Source organism: Microcebus murinus, chromosome 3 (assembly GCF_040939455.1).
Source record: "Microcebus murinus isolate Inina chromosome 3, M.murinus_Inina_mat1.0, whole genome shotgun sequence".
NCBI lineage: Eukaryota > Metazoa > Chordata > Mammalia > Primates > Cheirogaleidae > Microcebus > Microcebus murinus.
This window is the reverse complement of record NC_134106.1, coordinates 78,752,866-78,774,226: the sequence shown is the minus strand read 5'-3', so window position 1 is coordinate 78,774,226 and position 21,361 is coordinate 78,752,866. Positions and strand designations below refer to the sequence as shown.

At 42.4% G+C, this 21,361-nt stretch overlaps 1 protein-coding gene across 1 annotated transcript in view; it reads left to right on the top strand.

Annotated features, from left to right (window-relative positions):
- Window positions 1-21,361, top strand: part of AFF3 (ALF transcription elongation factor 3) — a 539,111-nt gene that overhangs the window by 275,919 nt on the left and 241,831 nt on the right. Inside the window, exon 8 of the mRNA XM_012787032.3 lies at window positions 7,450-7,497. Coding sequence (XP_012642486.2) covers window positions 7,450-7,497 — 48 coding nt within the window. The remainder of the gene's footprint in view (window positions 1-7,449; window positions 7,498-21,361) is intronic.

The following is a 21,361-nucleotide window of genomic DNA, read 5'->3' as shown; positions in this document are numbered from 1 at the left end:
GACAGTGGTGACAGTCGGATGGGAGAGGAAGAGCTGCATGCGAGTGGTAGTAGAGTTAAAGGACACCGAGGGGGCTGAGCAAATTCGGATGAGGAGGGGGCTGAGCAGAGATGCAGCTGGGCTTCCAGCTTGGGGGTTGAGAGCAGAGCATAGCCGTCGGAAGGAGCTAGGGCAGTTTAGCTATAAGACAGGCTGAATTTGGGAGCCAACTAGCTGTGTGCATCCTTGTCCATAGGTGACCCTGTCCCCAAAGATAAGGCTGGGGACATAGGTGCAGGGATAGACTTCCCATAGAATAATTATGGTCCCTGAATTCGAGCTTAGATCCTTGCCGACTGCTTTTGTGGTATTGACAGCACACCTAAATTTTTTGTATCTCAGATTTTCTATAAATCAAGAATAGTAAGCTTTATTTAAAAATAGTTCTGCAGGAACATTTAAGAGTGTACATGAGATAAACAATGTCTAAATGCTTGAGGATCTCTTGAGTGTATGCAGACAAAAAAGGCATTGTGACTTTAAAGTAGAAGTATTTTAGAATGAAAGTTCCGCCTGAAATGTGTCTGATGAACGCATTTTCAAAAATGAGGATGTGTGCAGCTCATCTCTGCAATGAAATGCCATTTCCCACTGATTTGATGGAGCTTTTCCTCCTTAAGCCTTGCTTCTTCCTGTGCTCTGTGCTCAGCATGGTAATTAGGGACTTCTGCTGTCGGTGATGGGCTGCTCCTGGCTATTTCTTGAGCTATACTTACCCACAGCTCAGTTCTTCACATTTCCCCGGCAGAGTGTACGGTATGTACATTTAAGTGGCAGGATTTGGGGAAATCACATGATAGGCAAGGCTAAAGAGGAGAATCAGATGGGGTTGCTAGCTTTTAATTGAAGTTTAGTTGGAAGTTCAATGAGGTGAGACTGTTATGACAGATTTCAAAATGTAATGATAGGAAAATGAGGTGGGTTCATCAAAGTCGGAGTAAATACAGAGCAACAGCTCAGCAGCTCAGCGTGAAACAACAGCTACAAACCCTCAAAAAATACAGAGTAATTAAAATGTACATTGTTCAGCCCTCCTTCTCAGTGGGTACCTTTCCAAGGAACGCAGTAACTTTATTGTGAAAAATATAAACATGAATTTGGAGATGTAAATTACATGCATATTTTAATCTTGTTCATAAACATGAAAAATTTTCAGAATGTAAATATAATCAAAGCACACGACTGTCGCTGAAACCAGATTTGAGAAAGACCTCAAGAAGGTGAAAGGCTCTCCAGTTCCCTGCTCCCCTGACCCTACCTAGCCACCTACCCCCTCTTTATGTTTGGAAAAGATGAGTGGGGATTCCATCCTCCAACTTCTAGGAATACAAACTCTTATCTCTTTTTTTTTTATGCCACTTAAGGGATTGTAGATTTGACCTTTTCTCTCTACATCCTCTCTCATCTCTTCCCCCTTTGGTCTATGCATGTGACATTGGAGGTTAGTGAGTGAGAGACAGTGACTAAGTGTTGGATAATTCACTACATGGAAAGGAGGAAATTTACCCAAAGACTATCTAAATTCTTTTATTTCCCTACTTTAAGCATGCAAATAACCCTCAGCTTGAGCCAGTTCTAGGGGTTGAGCTGAGGGAGACATCATGAGATAGTAGAAAATTCACTGAGCTGGTGTTGAAGAAGTGTGTGTGGATTCTGCCTTGACTGCGCCTTGCTGCCAGAATGATTTTGGATGGGGCACTTCACTTCCCTGGACCACAGTTTAAAGTCATTGAGTTTAAAGTCATTGTTAAAGTCATTGAGTTGGCCTGAGATGAGCTCCAGGGTTCCTTCTCATTCAAACTTTGTACTGTTCCATGTCCCATGGATCCTCTACAATCCAAATGGGGTGCTGGAAATTCAAATCAGTGTGGTACCCTTCTTGAGTCCCCGGGAGAAATGTTCCAGAGAAGATTCAAGATGTTCTTCTGACAAAGACTATCGATGCTGTAGTTGAAAGGCAGGACTTCCTGAGACTATTGTTGGAAGTCCCTTTTCCTGGCTTCACTTCTGTCACTTCCTTAGCTTTTACAAGGGGCCCTCCTAGTAAGGAATGGCCTGGTGTCTGTGCAGACCACCAAAGCTCAGGGTTGGAGCTGCCATTGAGATGACCCGGTGTCGTAATCCTATGTACGTGTCTCTAGTGATGAGGGAGTATTTAACAGGGCATCTATCCTGCATTTTTCTTGCTGTGCATTTCCTCATTAGAGTAGGGTAGTGGAAATTTTTATGATTATAGGGGGGAGATAATCATAATAGCAACCACTTAATGATATAAACCATATCGAATGAAATTAAAGTATGGTATTCAGGGAAGCTTAGCTTTAAGGAATCAAGCCAAAAGTTTAATTTGAAGAGTCTTCTTAGTATGTTGTTTGTATCTGGGTGATTCCACCAGGAGAATGTGAGGTCAGGTTTTCCTTGATTAATTGTTTTAAGGTGGAAAACAGAAAGTACACTGGGAATTTAGCATTTGCTCTCTCGGCATGTTACACAGTAGAAAACTGTTGGGACTTGGAAGTAGGGTAAGAGAAATGGTTAATGATTGTGGATGTGATGGCACATTTTCCAGTGGAGACCACTCGTTCCCACCCTGAACACCAAAGGAGACCATTCCAAGGGACCATCAAGCCCTGGCCTCACCAAGAATTTACCATATAACCTTTGTGATGTTGCCTCAAGCTTTCTTAGAAAGGAAGCCTATTTGGGGCACATTCCAAAAGAGCTGTTGGATTCAATTTGATTACAGTGTCAGAGTATCAGAATGGTTCAATCTCCAAAGCATTCCTGGAGTAAGAAATTGGGGGTGGAAGTCAGAACTTGTAAGGTGTGCCCATGAACACTAACAGCACAGTGAAAATACAAGCCTCAGAATGGAAGGAAATATTTGCAAATCATATCTAATAAGGCTCTAATATCCAGAATATACAAAGAACTCTTAGGAGAAAACAAACAACCCAATTAAAAAAATGGGAAAAGGACTTGAGTAGACATTTCTCCAAAGAAGATAAACAGGTGGCCAAAAAGCACGTGAAAAGATGCTTTACACCATTAGTCATTGAGAATATGTGGATCAAAACCATTTCAAACCCACTAGGATGGCTAATATAAAATAAAATAAACTGTAACAAGTGTTGGTGAGGATATGGAGAAGCTAGAACCCTCCCACACTGATGGTGGGAATGTAAAATAGTGCAGCCTCTGTGGAAAACCATTTGGTGGTTCCTTCAAAGTTTAAAACATAGAGTTACCACATGACCCTTTATATACCCAAAAGAATTGAAAACAAGTGTTGAAACCAAAAATTTATACACAAATATTAATGTAAGACTGCAGTCCCCAGCTCCCAGGCTGTGGGCCGGTACCAGTCCCTGGCCTGTTATAAACCAGGCTGCACAGGCCTCCACCTCTGCCTCCCCACCACACCAGTCCAGGGAAAAATTGTCTTCTGTAAAACGTAGCAACTGGGTCACACAGCAGGAAGTGAGCGGCAGGCAAGTGAGCAGAGTTTCATCTGTGTTTACAGCCACTCCCCATCACTCGCATCACTGCCTGAGCTCCACTCCCACCCCACCCCTGCCTCAGTCTTTGTAAAAATTGTCTTCCATGAAACTAGTCCCTGGTGCCAAAAAGGTTGGAGACTGGTGACCTAATAGAAGCACTGTCACAATAGCCAAAGCAGAAACAACCAAAGTGTCCTCAATTGATGAATGGATAAACAAAATGTAGTTTATCCATGCTCTGGAATATTATTCAGCCATAAAAAGGAACAATATACTGATACATGCTGCAACACAAATGAACCTTGAAAACATTATCTTAAGCAAAAGTAGCCAGACACAAAAGACTACATATTGTATGATGCATTTATATGAAATATCCAGAATAAGACAATCAATAGAGACAGAAAACAGATTCGTGGTTTCCAAGGGCTTAGGGCAGGGGTCCTCAAACTTTTTAAACAGGGGGCCAGTTCACTGTCCTTCAGACCATTGGAGGGCCGTTGGAGAGTGCAGCGCACATTCCAGTCATGTGCACTTTGGGTCTGGGACTAGTCGGCTGCTAAGCAGGACAGGCAGTGATGACAAAAACACCTGGCGGGCCGGATAAATGTCCTCGGCGGGCCGTAGTTTGAGGATGCCTGGCTTAGGGTAAAGAGGAATGGGGAATGACTGATTAATAAGCATGGAGTCTCCATGTGGCATGATAAAAATTTCTAGAACTATAATAACCAAAACAGCATTGTATTGGCACAAAATAGAGACATAGACCAATGAAACAGAACAGAAAACTCAGACATAAAACCATCCACATACAGCCAAGTGATCTTTGACAAAACAGACAACAATATACACCGGGGAAAAGAATCCCTATTCAGTAAATGGTGCTGGGACAACTGGATAGCCACAGGCAGAAGAATGAAACAGGATCTGTATCTCTCACCACTCACAAATTTATTCAAAATGGATAAAAGACTTAAATGTAAGGCATGAAACCATAAGAATTCTAGAAGTTGATGTTGGAAAAACACTTCTAGATGTTGGCCTAGGCAAAGAATTTATGAAGAAGATCTCAATGACAATCACAGAAACAACAAAAATAAATAAATGGACCTGATTAGATTAAAAAGCTTCTGCACAGCTAAGCAAATAATCAATAGAGCAAACAGACAACCTACAGAATGGGAGGAAATATTTGCAAGCTATATATCCAGTGAAGGGCTATTAATAATAACCAGAATCTACAAATAGCAAGAAAACAACTCCATTAAAAAGTGGGCAAAAGGACATGAACAGAAGCTTTTCAAAAGAAGATAGACTAATGGGCAACAAACAGGACAAAATGCTCAACGTCACTAACCATCAGGGAAATGCAAAGTAAAACCTCAATAAAATATCACCTTACCCCTGTTAGAATAGCTTTTATTAAAAAGTCCAAGACAATAGATGCTGGTATAGATGCAGAGAGAAAAGGAACACTTTTATGCTGTTGGTGGGACTGCAAATTAGTACAATGTCTATGGAAAACAGTACAGAGATTCCTCAAAGAACTAAAAGTAGATCTACCATTCGACCCAGAAATCCCACTACTAGGAAAAGGAGTCATTTTATCAAAAAGACACCTGTACCTGAATGTTTATTGCAGCACAGTTCACAATTGCAAGGATATTGAATCAACCCAAATGCCCGTGAGTTCGTAAATGGATTAACAAAATGTGGTGTATATATACCATGAAGTACTACTCAGTCATGAAGGATGACTTGGTGCCTTTTTCAACAATAGGGGTGGAACTGGAGACCATTCTCCTAAGTGACATATCTCAAGAATGGAAAAGAAACACCACATGTACTCACTATTAAATTGGAACTAACTGACGAGCACGATGTGTATAGAGGGAAGTATAACTCAGAGGAAATCAAATGAGGGGAGAGAGAAAGGGGATAGGTAAAACCTACCTAATGGATACAGTAAACACTATCTGGGTGACAGGCACACTTATAACCCTAACTCAAGCATTACAAACGCCGATCTGTGTAACCAAAAACATTCATATCCCGATAAGACTTTGAAATATATTTTTAAAAAATTTTAGAGCTAAATAGTGGTGATGACATTGTGAATGTACTTAACACCAGTAAATTGTATGCTTTAAAATGGGTAAAATGGTAGATGTCATGTGTATTTAACCACAATAAAAAAAAGTTCCCAAACTATATTAACCTCATAGAAACCCTGGTAATGAAATAATTTGGACAAATAAACTCAGGATTCCTAAGGGAACAGATATATTTCAAGCACAGCCTTTGTTATTGGGGACAAAATGTACATGACTGAGCATCGGGCATGCTGTGTTCCGGGTCCAGGCTCCACTGTTACGTGGTCTTGGTCAAGTCATGTAAACTTTCTGGGCCTGTAGTGGGAGAGGGAGATGTGGGTAAATCCCCTAATTCTGGGTAGGAGAAGGTCCCAATCACCTTTTCAAGCTTCACCTGTCTTCCTTCTCTCTGGGCCCTTACCCAGTGTGAAGAGTAGTGTTTCTACACCCAGGAAGAGGACATGGGGTGGCACATGCAGGGGGATGGGGATTGCGGTGGTTTGCTCTTTGGTGGAGCCTTTGCAACAAGTAAAAGTCCCAGAGCTGATTGTGACAGGCCTCGGTTTCATCAGAAGAACTGCAGGAAGTCAATTCATTGGTTTCTGCATACTCCGACCACTGGCAAATATTTATTGCACACACTCCACAGTGTGAAGCGCAGTGCCGTAGGTAGGACGGAAAGCTCCTGAATTTATGGAGTGCGTGTTCCAGAGGGAGGGCATGGTACTGGCGAGCTCATCCATCGCTGATGTGCGGTTGTGACGAGGGCTGTGAAGAAGCAGGTGCTGTTGTGGGGCGTGCTTCCCAGTCAGGGATGGCCGCCCTGAGGGAGCCGGGGTGGAGCTGCTGCCTGGAGGGGGACTTGGGATTAACTAGGAAAAAGGGGAGAGCTGCAGACAGCATTCCTGGTGGAGAGAGAACAGTGAGGAAGAAAGGAAAGTGGGCTTTGGGAAGAGATTGTGAAGAAAGCCTCATTTCTAGCATGTCACACCGAGTGCGGTGAACATCCTTGCATTATGGGAGCAAGAGAAGTGATCTCCCTAAGGCCACAGATAGGCACTTCCCCAGCATATGCTGCGCCTGTCCCCACAAAGCCATTTCCTGTGCTACAGACTATGTAACTAGAGGCATCTTTGAAACTTAAAATGTTCCCCAGAGTCAGCTGTGACCTGAGCCACCACACCCCAGAGCCTGTTCATATCTCCACAGCACAGGGCAGTGTGAGTGACAGAACAAGTGGCCCTGGAGTGTGACACCCAGTGTGCCATGCCAGCGGCCAGAGGATGTTGCTGCTTTTGGTTTTTCAGTTTTCAGCCCATCAAGTCAGTATCTCTATCTAGGCTTTGAGGACTGTCAACTACCAGACTTTTACTTAAGCTGTAGCAGCCATTGTACCCGGCAGCCATTGTACCACGGCCCATACGAGGTGGATAAACTGGATCCACTTTTATTGCCAAGGCCGTGGTGTCCACACTTGGATGGAGCCCCAGGTGTATGAAGCTCACACCTGCAGCTTGTGTTCCATGCTCCTAGGAGTCTGCCCTGCTTAAAGGCACCGTGGTTGGAGACCCAGAGCTGAGCCTCTGGGGTGGGTGTGTTGGCACTTCAGGCTGGGGAAGGGTGACAGGCAGTAGCCACAATGGGAGCAAACCATTAAGGAAAGGATTTGGTCAGCAAGTCCCAATTTAGATATTCCCTCTGTCCAAAACTCTATTAAAGTCTTTTCCCCACTAATTTGGAAGCTTGCATGTCATCTGTTTGTGACCACGAATCTATTCCCTCTGGCTTCATTTTCTCTTTTTTTCCTTTGCTTTCAGGAGAATAGATCTGGAGAAAGCAACAGCTGTGTTGAAGAAATAATTCGGGTAAGATTATTCTTTGAATCTTATCAGCTTGTTGGGCATAGATTCCAAATAGAAAGGAAACGTGTGGTTAACTGATCAAAGGGAGCCCATCATTTGTTGTCTGACATTTACCTTTTTTGAGGGTAGGTTGATGAAATGGCACTTGTGAATAACACCTGTTCTAGAAGTCTAGGAGCCACACCCCGTCTGGGTGCCTTTGCACAGGCTGAGGTGATGCTGTATTAAGGGATCCGCTGGACACCAGAAGAACGGAATTAAGGTTAAAAAATATGGCAGTGCTCACGTTTGGATGCCCTGTTTAGTACCCTGTGGTCTAAGAGCATCCATGAAGGGTCTGTACTTTTTGAGTCAGGCAGGGGTTGCCCTGTTGTTTTTCTTCTAAACTTAATTAGAATCAGGAGCACCTGACAGGCAATGCTCAGAGTCTGAAAATTTATTTCTATGCCATTTTACTTGTTTTTATTTTCCACATTGCTCCCTGGGCGCCTGTCCTTTTCATCCCTGCCACGTCCAGCGTGGACCCCTCCATGGACCAGTTTCACCTGCAGCCTGACTTCGCTTGGGCTGTTCGCCATGTCAGTGTTGTTCTGAGTAGGGTGTTATCATCAACCTGTACTTTTTCTTCACTCATATTTTTTTCAGAAGGATAACCTAATAATTTACTCAAGTTCTCAAAAAGCTGATATTACCCTGGGCAAAGCACCAAGAAAAATTAGGCCAGATGATATGGAATTTCACTGTTAAAAAAAAAAAAAAAAACTTTAATTTTAATATGGTCCTAACTTTTGCACACTTTTTCTGGAATTGCTGGTGAATTCTAGCAATATAATTACTTGGTTTAAAATTTTACCTTAACTATTTTCAAAAGCAAGATTTTTTTTTTCTTTCTGGAAGGTAGTATTTTGTATAACTCTCAAATTGACCAGAATAAGTCATTGAAGTTTGACTTGCTGAATTCATAATGATTTTTTTTTCTGGCAGAGATTTACATAGAAAATAATTGTCAAAGCAGGTAGCTTCATTTCTGGTATTTAAATATATGTTGAATAAGATACCTATTGTATTTTATATCTATATTATCTTTGTTCTAGGGGTTTGTTTCAGCTTAAAGAACAAGTAGTATAAGATGTTGCTATAACTTTTCCTATTTTTCTCTGTCAACATATTTTTTATGTTTGGAGTCCAAATATCCCATTTTAACCCATCTCCCTTAATTGATTATGGTGGTTAAAACCACAGAATGGTAATGCCAGAGCAACACCAGTCCCCTCTTGGGCTTCCCTGATTAGAAAAATTCTACCCCTCTTATCCTCTCTTGGCTTTCCTGAGGATATGGGAGAATTCTGTCCTGTGCCCTTCCCTTTCTGTTCCCCAAGCAGGGCTTGAAGTTTGAATAATTCACACACCCAAAGGATATAGTTTAGGTAAAGTAAAATTCAATTAGAGTAAGACTGATTGCTGCAGTCAAGAGTTGTTAAATCTTTAGAATGGTTGTTTTTTGAAGAGAGCTGATGAGAGCCTTAGAGCCCCCCACCCACCCTACCTTCCCAAGATACTGACTTGTGACACCACCCACCACTGATGCTACTCAGCTGTGACACTCCTCCCATCAGGTGTGGAACAAAGGGCCGGGGCATTGGTTTGTATCCGTAGGCAGTCTGAACTTCCCACGCGTGTGCCCAGGGGCAGTGGAGAGCGTGGCTGGGTTAGGAGGCCGCTGAGCTCCCTGTGTTCCACTCTTCCTAGAACCAATGAGTGCTCCAGGATGGGAGGCAGGCAGTACAGACTTGGGGGAAACGTTGGTGATGGTGGTGCCTATGGCACCCATTTGAGCCTTTTACTCCCTCCTGCCACCCGTCAGCCTAAGGTGTTAGTGGTAGTAGTTGGTATTTGGAGAGGTCCTCCTAGAGCACGGCGTCAGTGTTCCCAGTTTTTCCTGGAAGGTTTTTCTGGCTGTGTCCTGCCTCAGTCACATCAGCCATTCTCCAAGACCACATCCTCCTATTACCCTAAGCATGCTCTCTCCTCCAAACACAAGTACGGGGCTCCTTCTCATTTATAGCAGATAGTATTTTTTGTGTATCTGTCACACACCAGCATTCCTCCCAGACTGTGGCTGCAATGTCTGGAATTTAGAGTTCACAGTTTTGTTGAATGAGTAAGTTGGGGAGGGAGGGAAGAACAGGATCTCCCAAAGGAAAATGATGAATATCATTGCAGTGGCTCACAAACAGATTCCATTTGCTGTAAATCACAGACATGATGTATTGGTCTTTTTATGCCAGGTTTCCAGGGACCGTCTTTGCAGAGCCCAGTTTTCCTTATCCATTTCTCTGCCCTTGTGACCAGGCCGGGTGAATCCAATGTGGTCAGGGTCACCGGGGTACGTTAGTTGCAGCCTTCGTTTTTAGGTGATGGCTCTCTGTTACGGAGGAAGAGGAGCGTCATGAAAAATGACCACAGAAATGAAGATGTGATGTTAACTGTGCTAAATACTAGGGTTTTGGGGAATTTTGCTATAGGGTAAATGACCTAATTTTGGATCAGGAAAGGCTTTCCTGAGGAAGTAACATTTGAACTGGGAGTTGGAGGATGAATAGGAAATCATCCTAAAGAGAGGGATGGTGAGGGTTCCAAGCAGAGGAAATGGAAGAGGATGGCTTGTTAGAGTCCCGGAAAGGATGAGGAAGGCCACGGTGGCTAGAGAGTGGGCAGCAGGAGCCAGGCAGGAGAGGCAGATGGAGCAAGATCACACTGTGCCTTCTCAGCCACCTTCAAGATCCCATCAGGCAGGAAGCCAGAAGCATTTGAGCAGAGAGTGGTGTGATCAGATTGGCAGTTTAAATGCACCACTCTGGCTGCTATGGGGAATGGATCAAGGGAGAAGAGGAGGAAAAGCAAGAGAGGGTGGGAGTCTATTGCAGGAAAGATTCTTGGTGGTGCTCTCAGTGCCTTGGGAAGTGTCAGGGGAGACCCTGGTTTTAGAGGGAGGGGGAAATCATAAATTCATTTTTGTACATGCTGAGTTTGAAGTACCTTTGAGACATTCACGTAAACATGGAGAACACAGAATAACAAATGCGGGTCTGGAGGTCAGAGCAGAGGTCTGAGCTTCAGGTCAACATTTGGATTAATTAGCTTGTCATTGCTAATAAAGCCATAGAAATGAGTAAATTTCCCTGGACAGAGACTAGAGACTGAGAAACAATGAGAGCCTAAATTCTGACATTTTGAGACCAAAGGAAGGAAGATCCACTGACAAACAGGAGGGAGAGGGAGTGACCAGAAAAGCTGAGGAACAATGATGATGATGGTGAGAAGTCACAGAATCCAAGGAGAGAGTTTCAAGCTCAATAGTGTTTTGAGTTTCTGAGAGGACAAGAAAGATGAGGATCTAAACCCACCCAATGGATTAGGCAACAGAAACATCACGGATGACCTTTCTGAGTGCTGTTTCTGTGGAGTGAGGGGCAGAGTCCATACTAGAGAAAACAGAAAATGCAGTCAGAGCATTTAGAGACCTCCAGTGAGGAAGGGCCATGGTTTTTAGTCAGCTCCCTTCTCAATTGCAGTATATCCCCTGTACAATAGCAATGACCAAATCATGAAGCGCTGACATTTATTGAACGCTCATTACGTACGTACAGGGGCACGCTTCTAAGTTCCTTGTGTTAACCCATATAACCCTGGCGGCTGCCTCAGGAGGTAGGCACTGTTAACATCCCCATTTTACAGATGAGAACACTGAAGCGAAGAGAAATTAAACACAACTTGCCGGAGGTTACACACAGCTAGAGTGGTAGAGCTGGGATTTTAACAAAGACATCTCGCACCAGCAGCCTCTCTCTCAACTACTGAGCTGTCTTACTAAATGGAGAAGTCCCCCCGGCTCCTTAATGAAACCACTCAGGCATTTTGCTGTGAACGCAAGGTTTCCTGTTTCCACGCGTTAACGATTTGGAAGTGCCAGATCGTGCATTTAGGCACTTAAAACTCGCAGAGGTTTTATGGCCAGTGTTACCAACCTCATCTTTAACTTCTTCCTCCTGCTTTTGCTGAGGTGACTGTTTTCCAGTCATCTGGATATTGCGTTGTGTTCTAAAGCATAATTATTTTTTATTCTTACTCAGAGAGTTTTGATCCTGGGAACTAATAAATCTCTGTGTTATTGCAAAATTCTCTTAACCGAGGGAGAAATTACAAGTGAGTTCTGTGAAGATGGGCGATAAGGGCTGGAAGCCCTCATGGCTGACATATGTTTGTAACAGGCAGTTTTCTAAGTTACACTGTATCTCATCCTTAAAGGTTCCAGTGCTTAATACTTAGGTGCTTTTCCTAACATTAACCATTAACGTAGAACGGCATTAACATTTGTTCAGCAAATAAAATTCGTTTACAACTTAATGGGTGCAGGGCTAGACTCAAGGATACACAAGCTTTATGCAAGAGGGATTTAGACGGCATTTGTCGAGGGCACTGCTCCGTAACACAGAGAACGCCTTTGTAATAAGAGACAGGCGTTTGGGATTCTGGTTTGGATTTAAGGAATGAATTTAGAGACAATTTCAGTGCGACATCTGAGTGGATTACCTTCTTGGCTTTCATCGTTAGTCACTAATTTAATTCCAATGTGCTACGAAATATTCATAAAGAATATTTACATGGAGTTGCGTTTCTGTTTATATGAAGCGAGTAAGTGGTACTTGTTTGAATTTCGGAGACCCAAACAAGTTCCCTCACATTATAAATGAACAGACTTCAGGCAAAAAAAAAAGTAAACTTTTTCCCCTGGTTTTCCAGCAGCTAAGGGGTGTTGTGGATAAGATGATTTCCAGTTGTGGTCCTGGGGAGGTTTGTGAGTTGAGCGCGCTGGCATGTGAAATGCTCATCACGACGGTGCCTCCCAAGTGCAGACCCCGGATGGTGGGACAAGAGAAGCTTTGTGTTGTGAAGTCTGCGTGCTCCTCAACCCAAATGAAAACATGTTAGCTACTCTACGTCTACTGGAAAATAGAGAACAAAGAGATGACTTGTTTTCAGTGACCTATTTGGGTCATTTGCAGAGCTGGACCTAGGTCAAATCCCCCCTGCTTCGGAGCAGACAGGCTTTTTTCTAGATCATGCTGTTTCCTTTATAAATTATTTCATTTATTTTCAGCAGTAAAAATTTCATTAGTAACAAAACGAAGCCCACCAATGGCCAAATCGATCCAGGTGTAATTACAGAGGAGCCCAATTAACATATCCCATTATTTGTTGTAGTAAAATAAAATCAAAACGAAAGTAAACCTGACCGAGGCCTAGAGAAATTCACCGAGCAAAACCTACAATAAGTCTTAGCCGAGATAATCTAGTTTACTTGGTAGTATTTTGTTTTGTGTTTTCTTTGTGCATTTGGTCATCTGACCTGTTAGAGATGGAAATACAATACTTTTGTATCTTATTTTATGTCTGCAGATACATTTTTAATAGATGCTATTATATCAGTCCTTTTGACTAAAACTCAAAGCCCTGACTAAATGGCTCCACTGGTACCTGTCACAGGTGTCCTAGTCCCTGTGAGGTGTATACAGCAGCCTGCGGCTATGTTGCAGGGCCATTTGGCCACACTTTATAGACTTTGCAGTGAGTCTGGAGGTGTTCAGTTAGTGTGTTAGGTGTTCAGTTAGTGTATACCCAATGTGAAACAAGAGACCACTCTAATGCAGAATCTGTTCTGAGCTCACAAACTTTGGGGTGATCGCTAAAGAAATCCCAAAGGTCCAGAAGCTCCTCTTGAGAATGAATGGCTTTGCCTTTTGGCATTTACCTGTCTCATTCTGATGCATACCATTAGAAATCACAAAGGCATTTGCAGAAACATGGCTAGAAGACCAAGGGAATGTTAGCAGCCCAAGTACCTAAAAGTCTATGAGATTATACTTCTGGTCCCAATAGTAAAGCATGGGTTCTGAAACCTCAATATCTTTTCATGGGTATTTGTAAATATTTTACTGTGAAGGTTTTATAGTTTCTTGTACTTGGGAGAACTTCAATACTACATTAGAGGACCGAGGCATTACAAATACTTGATTTTTATGTTTTCTGTTGTTCTAGCTCTGCAATGCACATTAACAGAACTAAGAAATGAGAGGCTAAAAATACCTCAAGAAGAAGTAGATGTTCAGTATCTTAGAACACTTGCCACATGCAGAAGGGGCTGAGCAGATGGGATGAATGAGTTAGAGGAAGAATGCAGGGGAGAAAACAAATAGAGATGTGCTCCTTGCAATAGCAGTACTTCCTTGAAAGGTGGTTTGTGGAGTACAGCCTCAGCAACACAAAACAGGAGGGCAGAGGGGTGAGACTGAAGCTGAGAGACAGTAACCTCACTGGCCCCATCCGCGTGTGTCCATTGGACTGCATGTTGTCATCTACATATTCCATCCAAGTTTTTGTAGCATTTTTATAGTTTTTTTCTTCTTTATATTTGAGTCAGCATTTTTTTTAAAAAAAGGCTTAAACATGAATCATGTCAAACAAAAAGTACAAATTTTTATCTTTGTCCATTAATGAGGTTTATCATTGCAATGTATTTCGTTTATTTATTTATTTTTTTGCTATAGAGAGTTGAAAATATTACTACACGTAAAACCATAGTATCTGATAATACTTTCAAATGTGTAAATTACCCATACACGTCCCTTATTTTTAATGCTGGTTTCACTTGAATGCTCTCCTCTTGACAGTGAAATGCTAGTGTTTAGTACTAGCCACCTAACTTGCTATATGACTTCTGGTAATGTTATTTAAGAGAAGCAATGCAATTTGTTTTTTCTTTCCTATTTCTGTACTTGATATAACCATATATATTCATCATACTTTGAAAACATACTAGAGATCAGAACTGGAAATTATTTATGTAGTTGTTATACTTTTAAGACATTTAAAAGAGTTTTTAGCGTGCTAATTTAGGAAGCATACAGTAAGTCCTTGAAATAATGTCATTTCATTCAATGTCATTTCGTTGGAATGTTGAGGAAAAAAATCAAGTTCCCACTGGGGCCACTGTCTGTGTGGAGTCTGCATGTTTTTCCCACGTCTGCGTGGGTTTTCTCCGGGCAGCCCAGTTTCCTCCCACATCCCAAAGCTGTGCACGTGGGGTATGTTTATATGCGGTCACAGTGTGAGTATGCTTGTGTGCAAGTGTCCCTACGAGGGGACGGCGTCCTGGCCAGGGCTGGTGCCCGCCTGCTGCCCTTAGCGACCAGGAGAGGCTCCGGCCACCCACAGCCCTGAACTGGAATAAGGGAGTTGGCAAGTGAATGAAGGAATGAACACATAGTATTGTTAAATAAAAATGTATAAAGTCTTCTACAATGGTCATACAAACACGCAACAATAAGCGATGTGGTACAAAACTGCTCTTTTTGAACTGCTGGGTGGGAGGAAGCGCTCCTCACAATTTTCACTTTGCAAACATTTACTCCTTGATTGAACCCCCACCACCACCACTACACTTGCTGTCACTCACCAACTCACCAAATATTGGGTAATTATCTTGTTTTTATTAATCTTTCTTAAAGGTACATATAGCTCACATTTATTTCAGTGTTTAATATTAGAAGTGTTTTAATCTTTTTGTAGAAGTTTGGTGATGTTTCTGTGACCAGAAATATGCCCATGGAATTTCATTCTCATTTGTGTCAGTTAGCCTGTGGTAAAATTGGTTTCCTTATGTGTCATTTCCCTTAAAGCCACAGTTTCCATTAAGGACTTACTGTATACACATTAAAATGTATGGCCAGGATGGCTCCCACCTGTAGTCCCAGCTACTAGGGAGGTTGAGGCACAAGGATTGCTTGAGCCCAGGAGTTCAAGACCAGCCTGGGCAACATAGTGAGACCCTGTCCCTTAAAAAAAATTGTTAATATTTTAAAAAATAAAACATCTGCTGAAGTGATATTTCTACTTAAAATATGAGCAAATAAGATTCTACTTGTTTACAATGATATTTTTGGAGCGTGAATATATGTATGTGTATAGTATGTGTATATGTAACCTTTGTTTCATAAAATTCTTAGCATGAACAGCCCTGTGACCTTTTTCACCTCTACTTGATATTTTTGCTTTTCACTCTGACCTGGAAATTCCATCAGGCAGCTAGTCCTTGCAAGCAGGTCCTTGAGCATAAGTCACCTCTCAGTACTGTCACAGCCCCCATCCCATTCCTAAGGGCGCTGCCATCCTTCTCCCCAGCTGCAGAAGACTGGCCAGCTGCAGCCTGTGGCTTACTCCCCATGGAGCTCGTGATCGGCATGATGTTGCCCAGGTGTTGCTGACCGCAGGGCGTCCTGCGTTTCTTTTTACCTTGCCTAGTCAGCATTTCTCAACCTTTTTTCATTATCACCCGTCTGAAGGACATTTTTAGACTTTTTTTTTTCCAAATTGGTTCCCATGAAATTCTGATAGCATAGAGGTACTGTGTACCTATTTCTGTACGGTGCATGTGTCTCTGCTTTATACAGATAGTAAGACTTTTTCCTCCCTAAAAGCCAATTTTGTATGGCCCACATTGAAGGTCTGGCGTAGACCGTCCCTGTTCACTGCACACCTGTGACACCAGCCCCTACCTCCTCCCCACCACCCGCAGATGCTTCACCTCTCTGTCCCTGAAAAGATGGATGCCATCCAGTGGGTCCCCCTGGGCCAGTGGCTTCAGTCAATCAGCATGCCAGCCTCTGTCCCCACTGCTGGGGGTACAGCAGTGAGCAAGATAAGCAAATAGGCACTATCAGGGCCAACTCAGGAGCTAGCAAGCACTTCCTCTCTCTTTGCTTTCTTATGAGCTCTGTCTCTCTGCTAGCTTCCCAGCCTCACAGTAAGCATGTACAAATTATTTCCGTCTTACACACACACACACACACACACACAATTTCTTCAATGCTGTATTCCCTGCAACTCTTTCCTCCTTCCTAGTTAGACTTTCCTAGCCAGAGTCTTTCTGCATCTTCCTCTACTTCCCCTTCAACCCAGTGCTGTCTGGTTTCTCCCCCACCATACTCCTGCCTGACATGGCTCTTACTGAGGTCACCACCCCATGCTTGCTCGTTGCAAGTGCAGAGACCACAACCCTGTTGATCTCTTGGTGGGTTGCTCACCACAGGATCCACGTTAAAATGCTCATGCCCTTGGCGTCTCGCCCACCATGCCCGTCTGGGTTTACCCACCTTTGTGGTCATTTCTTCTTGTCCCCTCTGTGGATTCTCTTCCTGTAACTGTCCCTAGATGTTGGTGTTCCTTGGGGTTCTGTCTTGGCTACCTTCTCTTCTCACATGCCCCAGTTGCCCTGCAGCATCTGTGGGGTGACAAGTGTCAAGCATGTGTTTCAAAACCTAGCTTTGCTTCTGAAGCTTCATGCTCACCTCTCTAGCTGCCACCAGATCGCTTAGATGTGCCATGGACTTAGACGTGCCATGGACTCCTCCACCGTAACACCACCTCCCACCTCCACTGGCTTTTCCTCCAACATGGATTACTGTCATCACCCGGCTGCCCAGCCCTTGGGTTTTTCCCCTCACACTCATCCCATTTGGTTTCTCACACACCTGTCTACTCTGTCTCCCTCCCATGGGTCCACTTCTGTCCCCCTCTATCCGCCCACCCTGTTCAGTCCACCGTCCTTTCTTAGATTACTACAGGGCCCTGCTCGCTGGCCCCCTGGCTCCTGTCTGCCTCCAGCCAGCTCTTCATGATGCAGGCACGGTCAGGTTTCCAAAGCACAAGCTTGCTGGAAACATTTCCATCCCCCGCCCCCAACCCAGGCTCAGGATAGAGTGAGACTCCTGGGCGTGGATTGCAGAGCCACACATATAACGACTACGCCAATCGTTCCAGCCTCCTCTTTGGCCATTCTCCTCCTCACACTCAACACTCCACTTCTGCAAGGATATTACCACTGCTCACCCTGCCCTTCGCCACAAAGCCAGCTGACTAAAGCCTGTGTGGCCTCTAAGCCTCACTTGAAGTGTCACTTCCACTAGGAAGCCTTCCTGATTCCCAGAGTCTGAGTTCGATGCTCCTCTTCTGTGTTCCTAGGTACCCTGTATTCTTATTGCAACACTTAGTACAAAACGGTCTTTCTTATCTCCCATGGGGCTGTTACCGTCCACCTCCAGGGGCATTAGCATAATGACTGGCACGCAGTGAATACTGAAGAAATGGATGAAGAATAATGAACAAATGACTGACCTCTTGTCCAATGTCTGTGCTTGCTCTCCACCATGTTGTCTTTCCAGTCCTGCAATGCAAAGTTTGAGGTACTGCCCCCCTATAACATCAGCCTCGCCAAGGACTACCAAGACTGTTGTGTCACCTGGCAGCATTAAAATACCTTGTACTGTTAGCACAAATGTAAGAGAGATGAAAACTCACCTGCTAACTCCCGAGGGCTAGGAAGGGCAAGGGGTCCAGCAGCTGCTGCTGGTGCACGTGTCAGCAAAGCTCAAACCTTTTGTATCTGCCACTTGTATCCTGATTATCTTTCATGAGCCTGAGTTTTTCATTTTGGTACGTAATGAATTTTTACAAGTTGAAGAAATCAAGATAATCCATTTGCAGAGATAATTTGGTTAATTACCACGTTGCTGCTGGTAGAATGAAGGCCTGGAAGTCAGAGCTATTTCCACTGCTAATATGCTCTGTGTGAAGCAGTTCATAGAACAATTAAAACTCATCTATCCAAAGTGATCAACTCGAGACATACATTTTAAAATTGTATTTACTATCATGAAGTATGCAGTGTTTTTTTTATTTTTTCAAATTAAGGGTTGTGAAATTACACTTGATTTGCTGCAAATTACTATTGTGTATACACAGATCTTAGAAAAATAATTTCTAAGGTAGAAAATGATGACTTGAGGATAAAAGATATATAAGGCCTTGAAAATTAGAATATCTATCTAGATAATCATATATTTTAAATAAGACATAATTACTTGTACTGTAATCTTATAATTATTTAGTTTATTATAACCTTTAAAAAACCCTAGAACCTTAATTTTTCCATTGCCATTGCATTTATGTCTTGTTTTATAAGTTCTGATAAATTTGATGTATAGGTGTACAGTTCCTTTGTTGTTTTGGTCACTGGATTAAATGAAATGTAAGTATTCAGACAATGTAGAGTTTGGAACTCAGACATTTTCCAGAACTTTTAGAACATGTTCTCATATTTATTTGCATTTTTTTGGTTTTAATTTTGAAAGTGGTCTGCGTAGCCGATAATTTCAGAATAGATAACCCAATGTTGGGGTTCTTTAGCCTCCCAAATTTACTATTTTTCCATTTGCCCATGGCTTCATTCCTGGGCCCACTTGTATCTCATAAATTCTAGAAAAGTACTGTACGCAGCATCCTACTTTCTGGGGATCATCTCCCTCCAAGTACTACTTTCCCAAACACCTTTAGTTTCAGATGACAAATCAAGATAGGTAGATCTCTTCATGTGTCTCCAGAAATAGGTTTGAAAAGATTTATCATATGCTAGCTACTAGCTGATTTATTTTATTTATCTTAGCACCTATGGGTAAATGAAAGGTATACCTATTTATGCAAATATGTATCCTTCTCTCTCCTCTGGATTTCCTAGACATTTATAAAAGTTGTATCCTGTGGGCAGTTCATTGTTTATTATTACAACTGTTCCATTATTAAGTTTAGTGCCTTATTGTTTTTATTGTAACACTAAACAATTAGAGATCTGGTTCTGTGAAATTGAAAATATTAAGAATTTTCTTATTTTTTTAAAAAGGTATTTATGAACGTCAATTAGGTTTCTAAGAACTAATTAAAAATTGTAAGATCAGCATGCTTATTATCAACTTATAATTTAAAACTATTCCTTAGCTACTTGTAAATATCTTTTTAATAGTCTTCAATATAGGTTTATGTCTTGCATATAAAGTACATTTTTTGAAAAAAATCACTCTGGGATTCCATGCTAATTAACATTATCAGAATACTTGTATGTGCATATTTATTTTATGAATCACTTTAGCTTTCTCTTCTCTGGCAATAACTTGAGACTTAACAGAGTGTTTTTGGTCAGTTCCTTAAACATGTTTTTGAATTCTGTTTAACAGCATATGACTGTGGGGGGGGCCGGTAAGGATAGGCTTTTAAAAATAGAACCTTTACAGTTAGTTGAAAATGTTAGTAAAATATTATTTAAAAAAAGACCAACCCCCCCAAAACCTACCTGGGCTGCATCTCTGGAAACCAAATTACGATTAAGAGCCCAGTGGGTCAAAGATGGGGCTTTAAGTAGGAGGCCATCTGCAAACTCTGAAAACCAGGGGAGGGGGAAGCAAAGGGAGAGAAAGAAACCCCAGCCACAGTGCAATGAAGATACTGCAGAAAAAAATGAGGTGCAACAGGTTCTCTGGAGACTGTGAGATAAAAACCTCTCTTCTGGTTTACGAAACAGGCGTTTATCATTCTGACTTTTTAACTTTCGATTTTCTTGTCTTCTCATTGAAGTCTGTCACTACCCCTTTCATATACACCCACAACCCCGAACTCTGGAAAAAAGCAAGAAAGAAAAACTGAGCTCTTTTAGAGGTTTGCTAGAGATTGTATGAAATGGGGAGCCCACTGTGATAGGAATAAAGACCCCGGAGCAGATTCTGAGCATGTTTAAAACAGTGTAGACTGGGGGAGGGAGGTCATGGTAGCTGGAGTCATCGAGAAAGATTGTCAGCAGCCCTTGGATAGTTGAAATGATTAATCACTTCAGCACAAAAGAACACAAAGGGAGATTTGTTAAGGATAAGCAGGGGACAGAGTGCCAGCTCCAGGGGTGACGGGCTCGTCTGTTTAATAATGTATCTTCAAAGTGTGTGCCACATCAAAAGCAAAACACACGCAACTGGGGGAAAATGAAATGAAAAGGCAGTGAGCAAAATATTTGGTGAATTAGAAGAAATGTTTAGGAAATGAGATCATCAATAAATTTAGTTTGGGCATTTTTAACATGTATGCCTCCCGCCCACCCCCAGCGCTGGGAAATCTCACAGTCCCTAGAAGGAGGTGTGTTGGATTTTTAATCACTAAAAATGATAAAAGAGCCAATCAAAATCAATATTCGTGCGATAACTTCCCTTTCTTTGAAGTGCAGGGATGTGAACAGTCTTGTTGTGATGTTGCCCCATCTCACAGAGGAGGAAACTGGGATGCAGAGAGGTTCACACACAGCAAGTAAGAGGCAGGCTTGAAACCCAGGTCTGCCACACGCCAGCCCACATTCTTGAACACCATACAGAGTAATTTTTTTTTTTTAGTCTGAGTCTTTTCAAAATGTCAGACAGTGTAAATTTTTCTTGTGGGGATGCATCAGGACTTGTGTCTGCACCACCTCTTCCTCACAGCGTTGGGGAAATGAAGGGGTGCGCCGTGGCTGCAGTTGTTGCTTCATTGGTAAGAAGCTGCAAATTTGAAGAGTTAGACTAAGGCTCTCAGTGCCTGCCGAGACAGGAGGGCCCCTAGTGAACATAGACACATAATCGTGCGTCAACCACAGACTGTGCATACGACACAACGGAGCTGAAAAATTCCTGTGGCCTAGTGACATGATAGCTGTCATAATGCCGTGGCACAGTCTATGGCATTATGACTCACGTGTTTGTGGTGATGCTCGTGTAAACACACCTACTATGCTGCCAGTCCTATAAAAGTCTAGCACGTATAATTGTGTACAATATATAATACTTAGTAATGATAATAAATGATTATGTTACTGCTTTATGTATTTAATATGCTATACTTTTTATTGTGAGAGTACACTCCTTCTTATATTAAAAAAAAAGGTTAACCATAAACCTCAGGC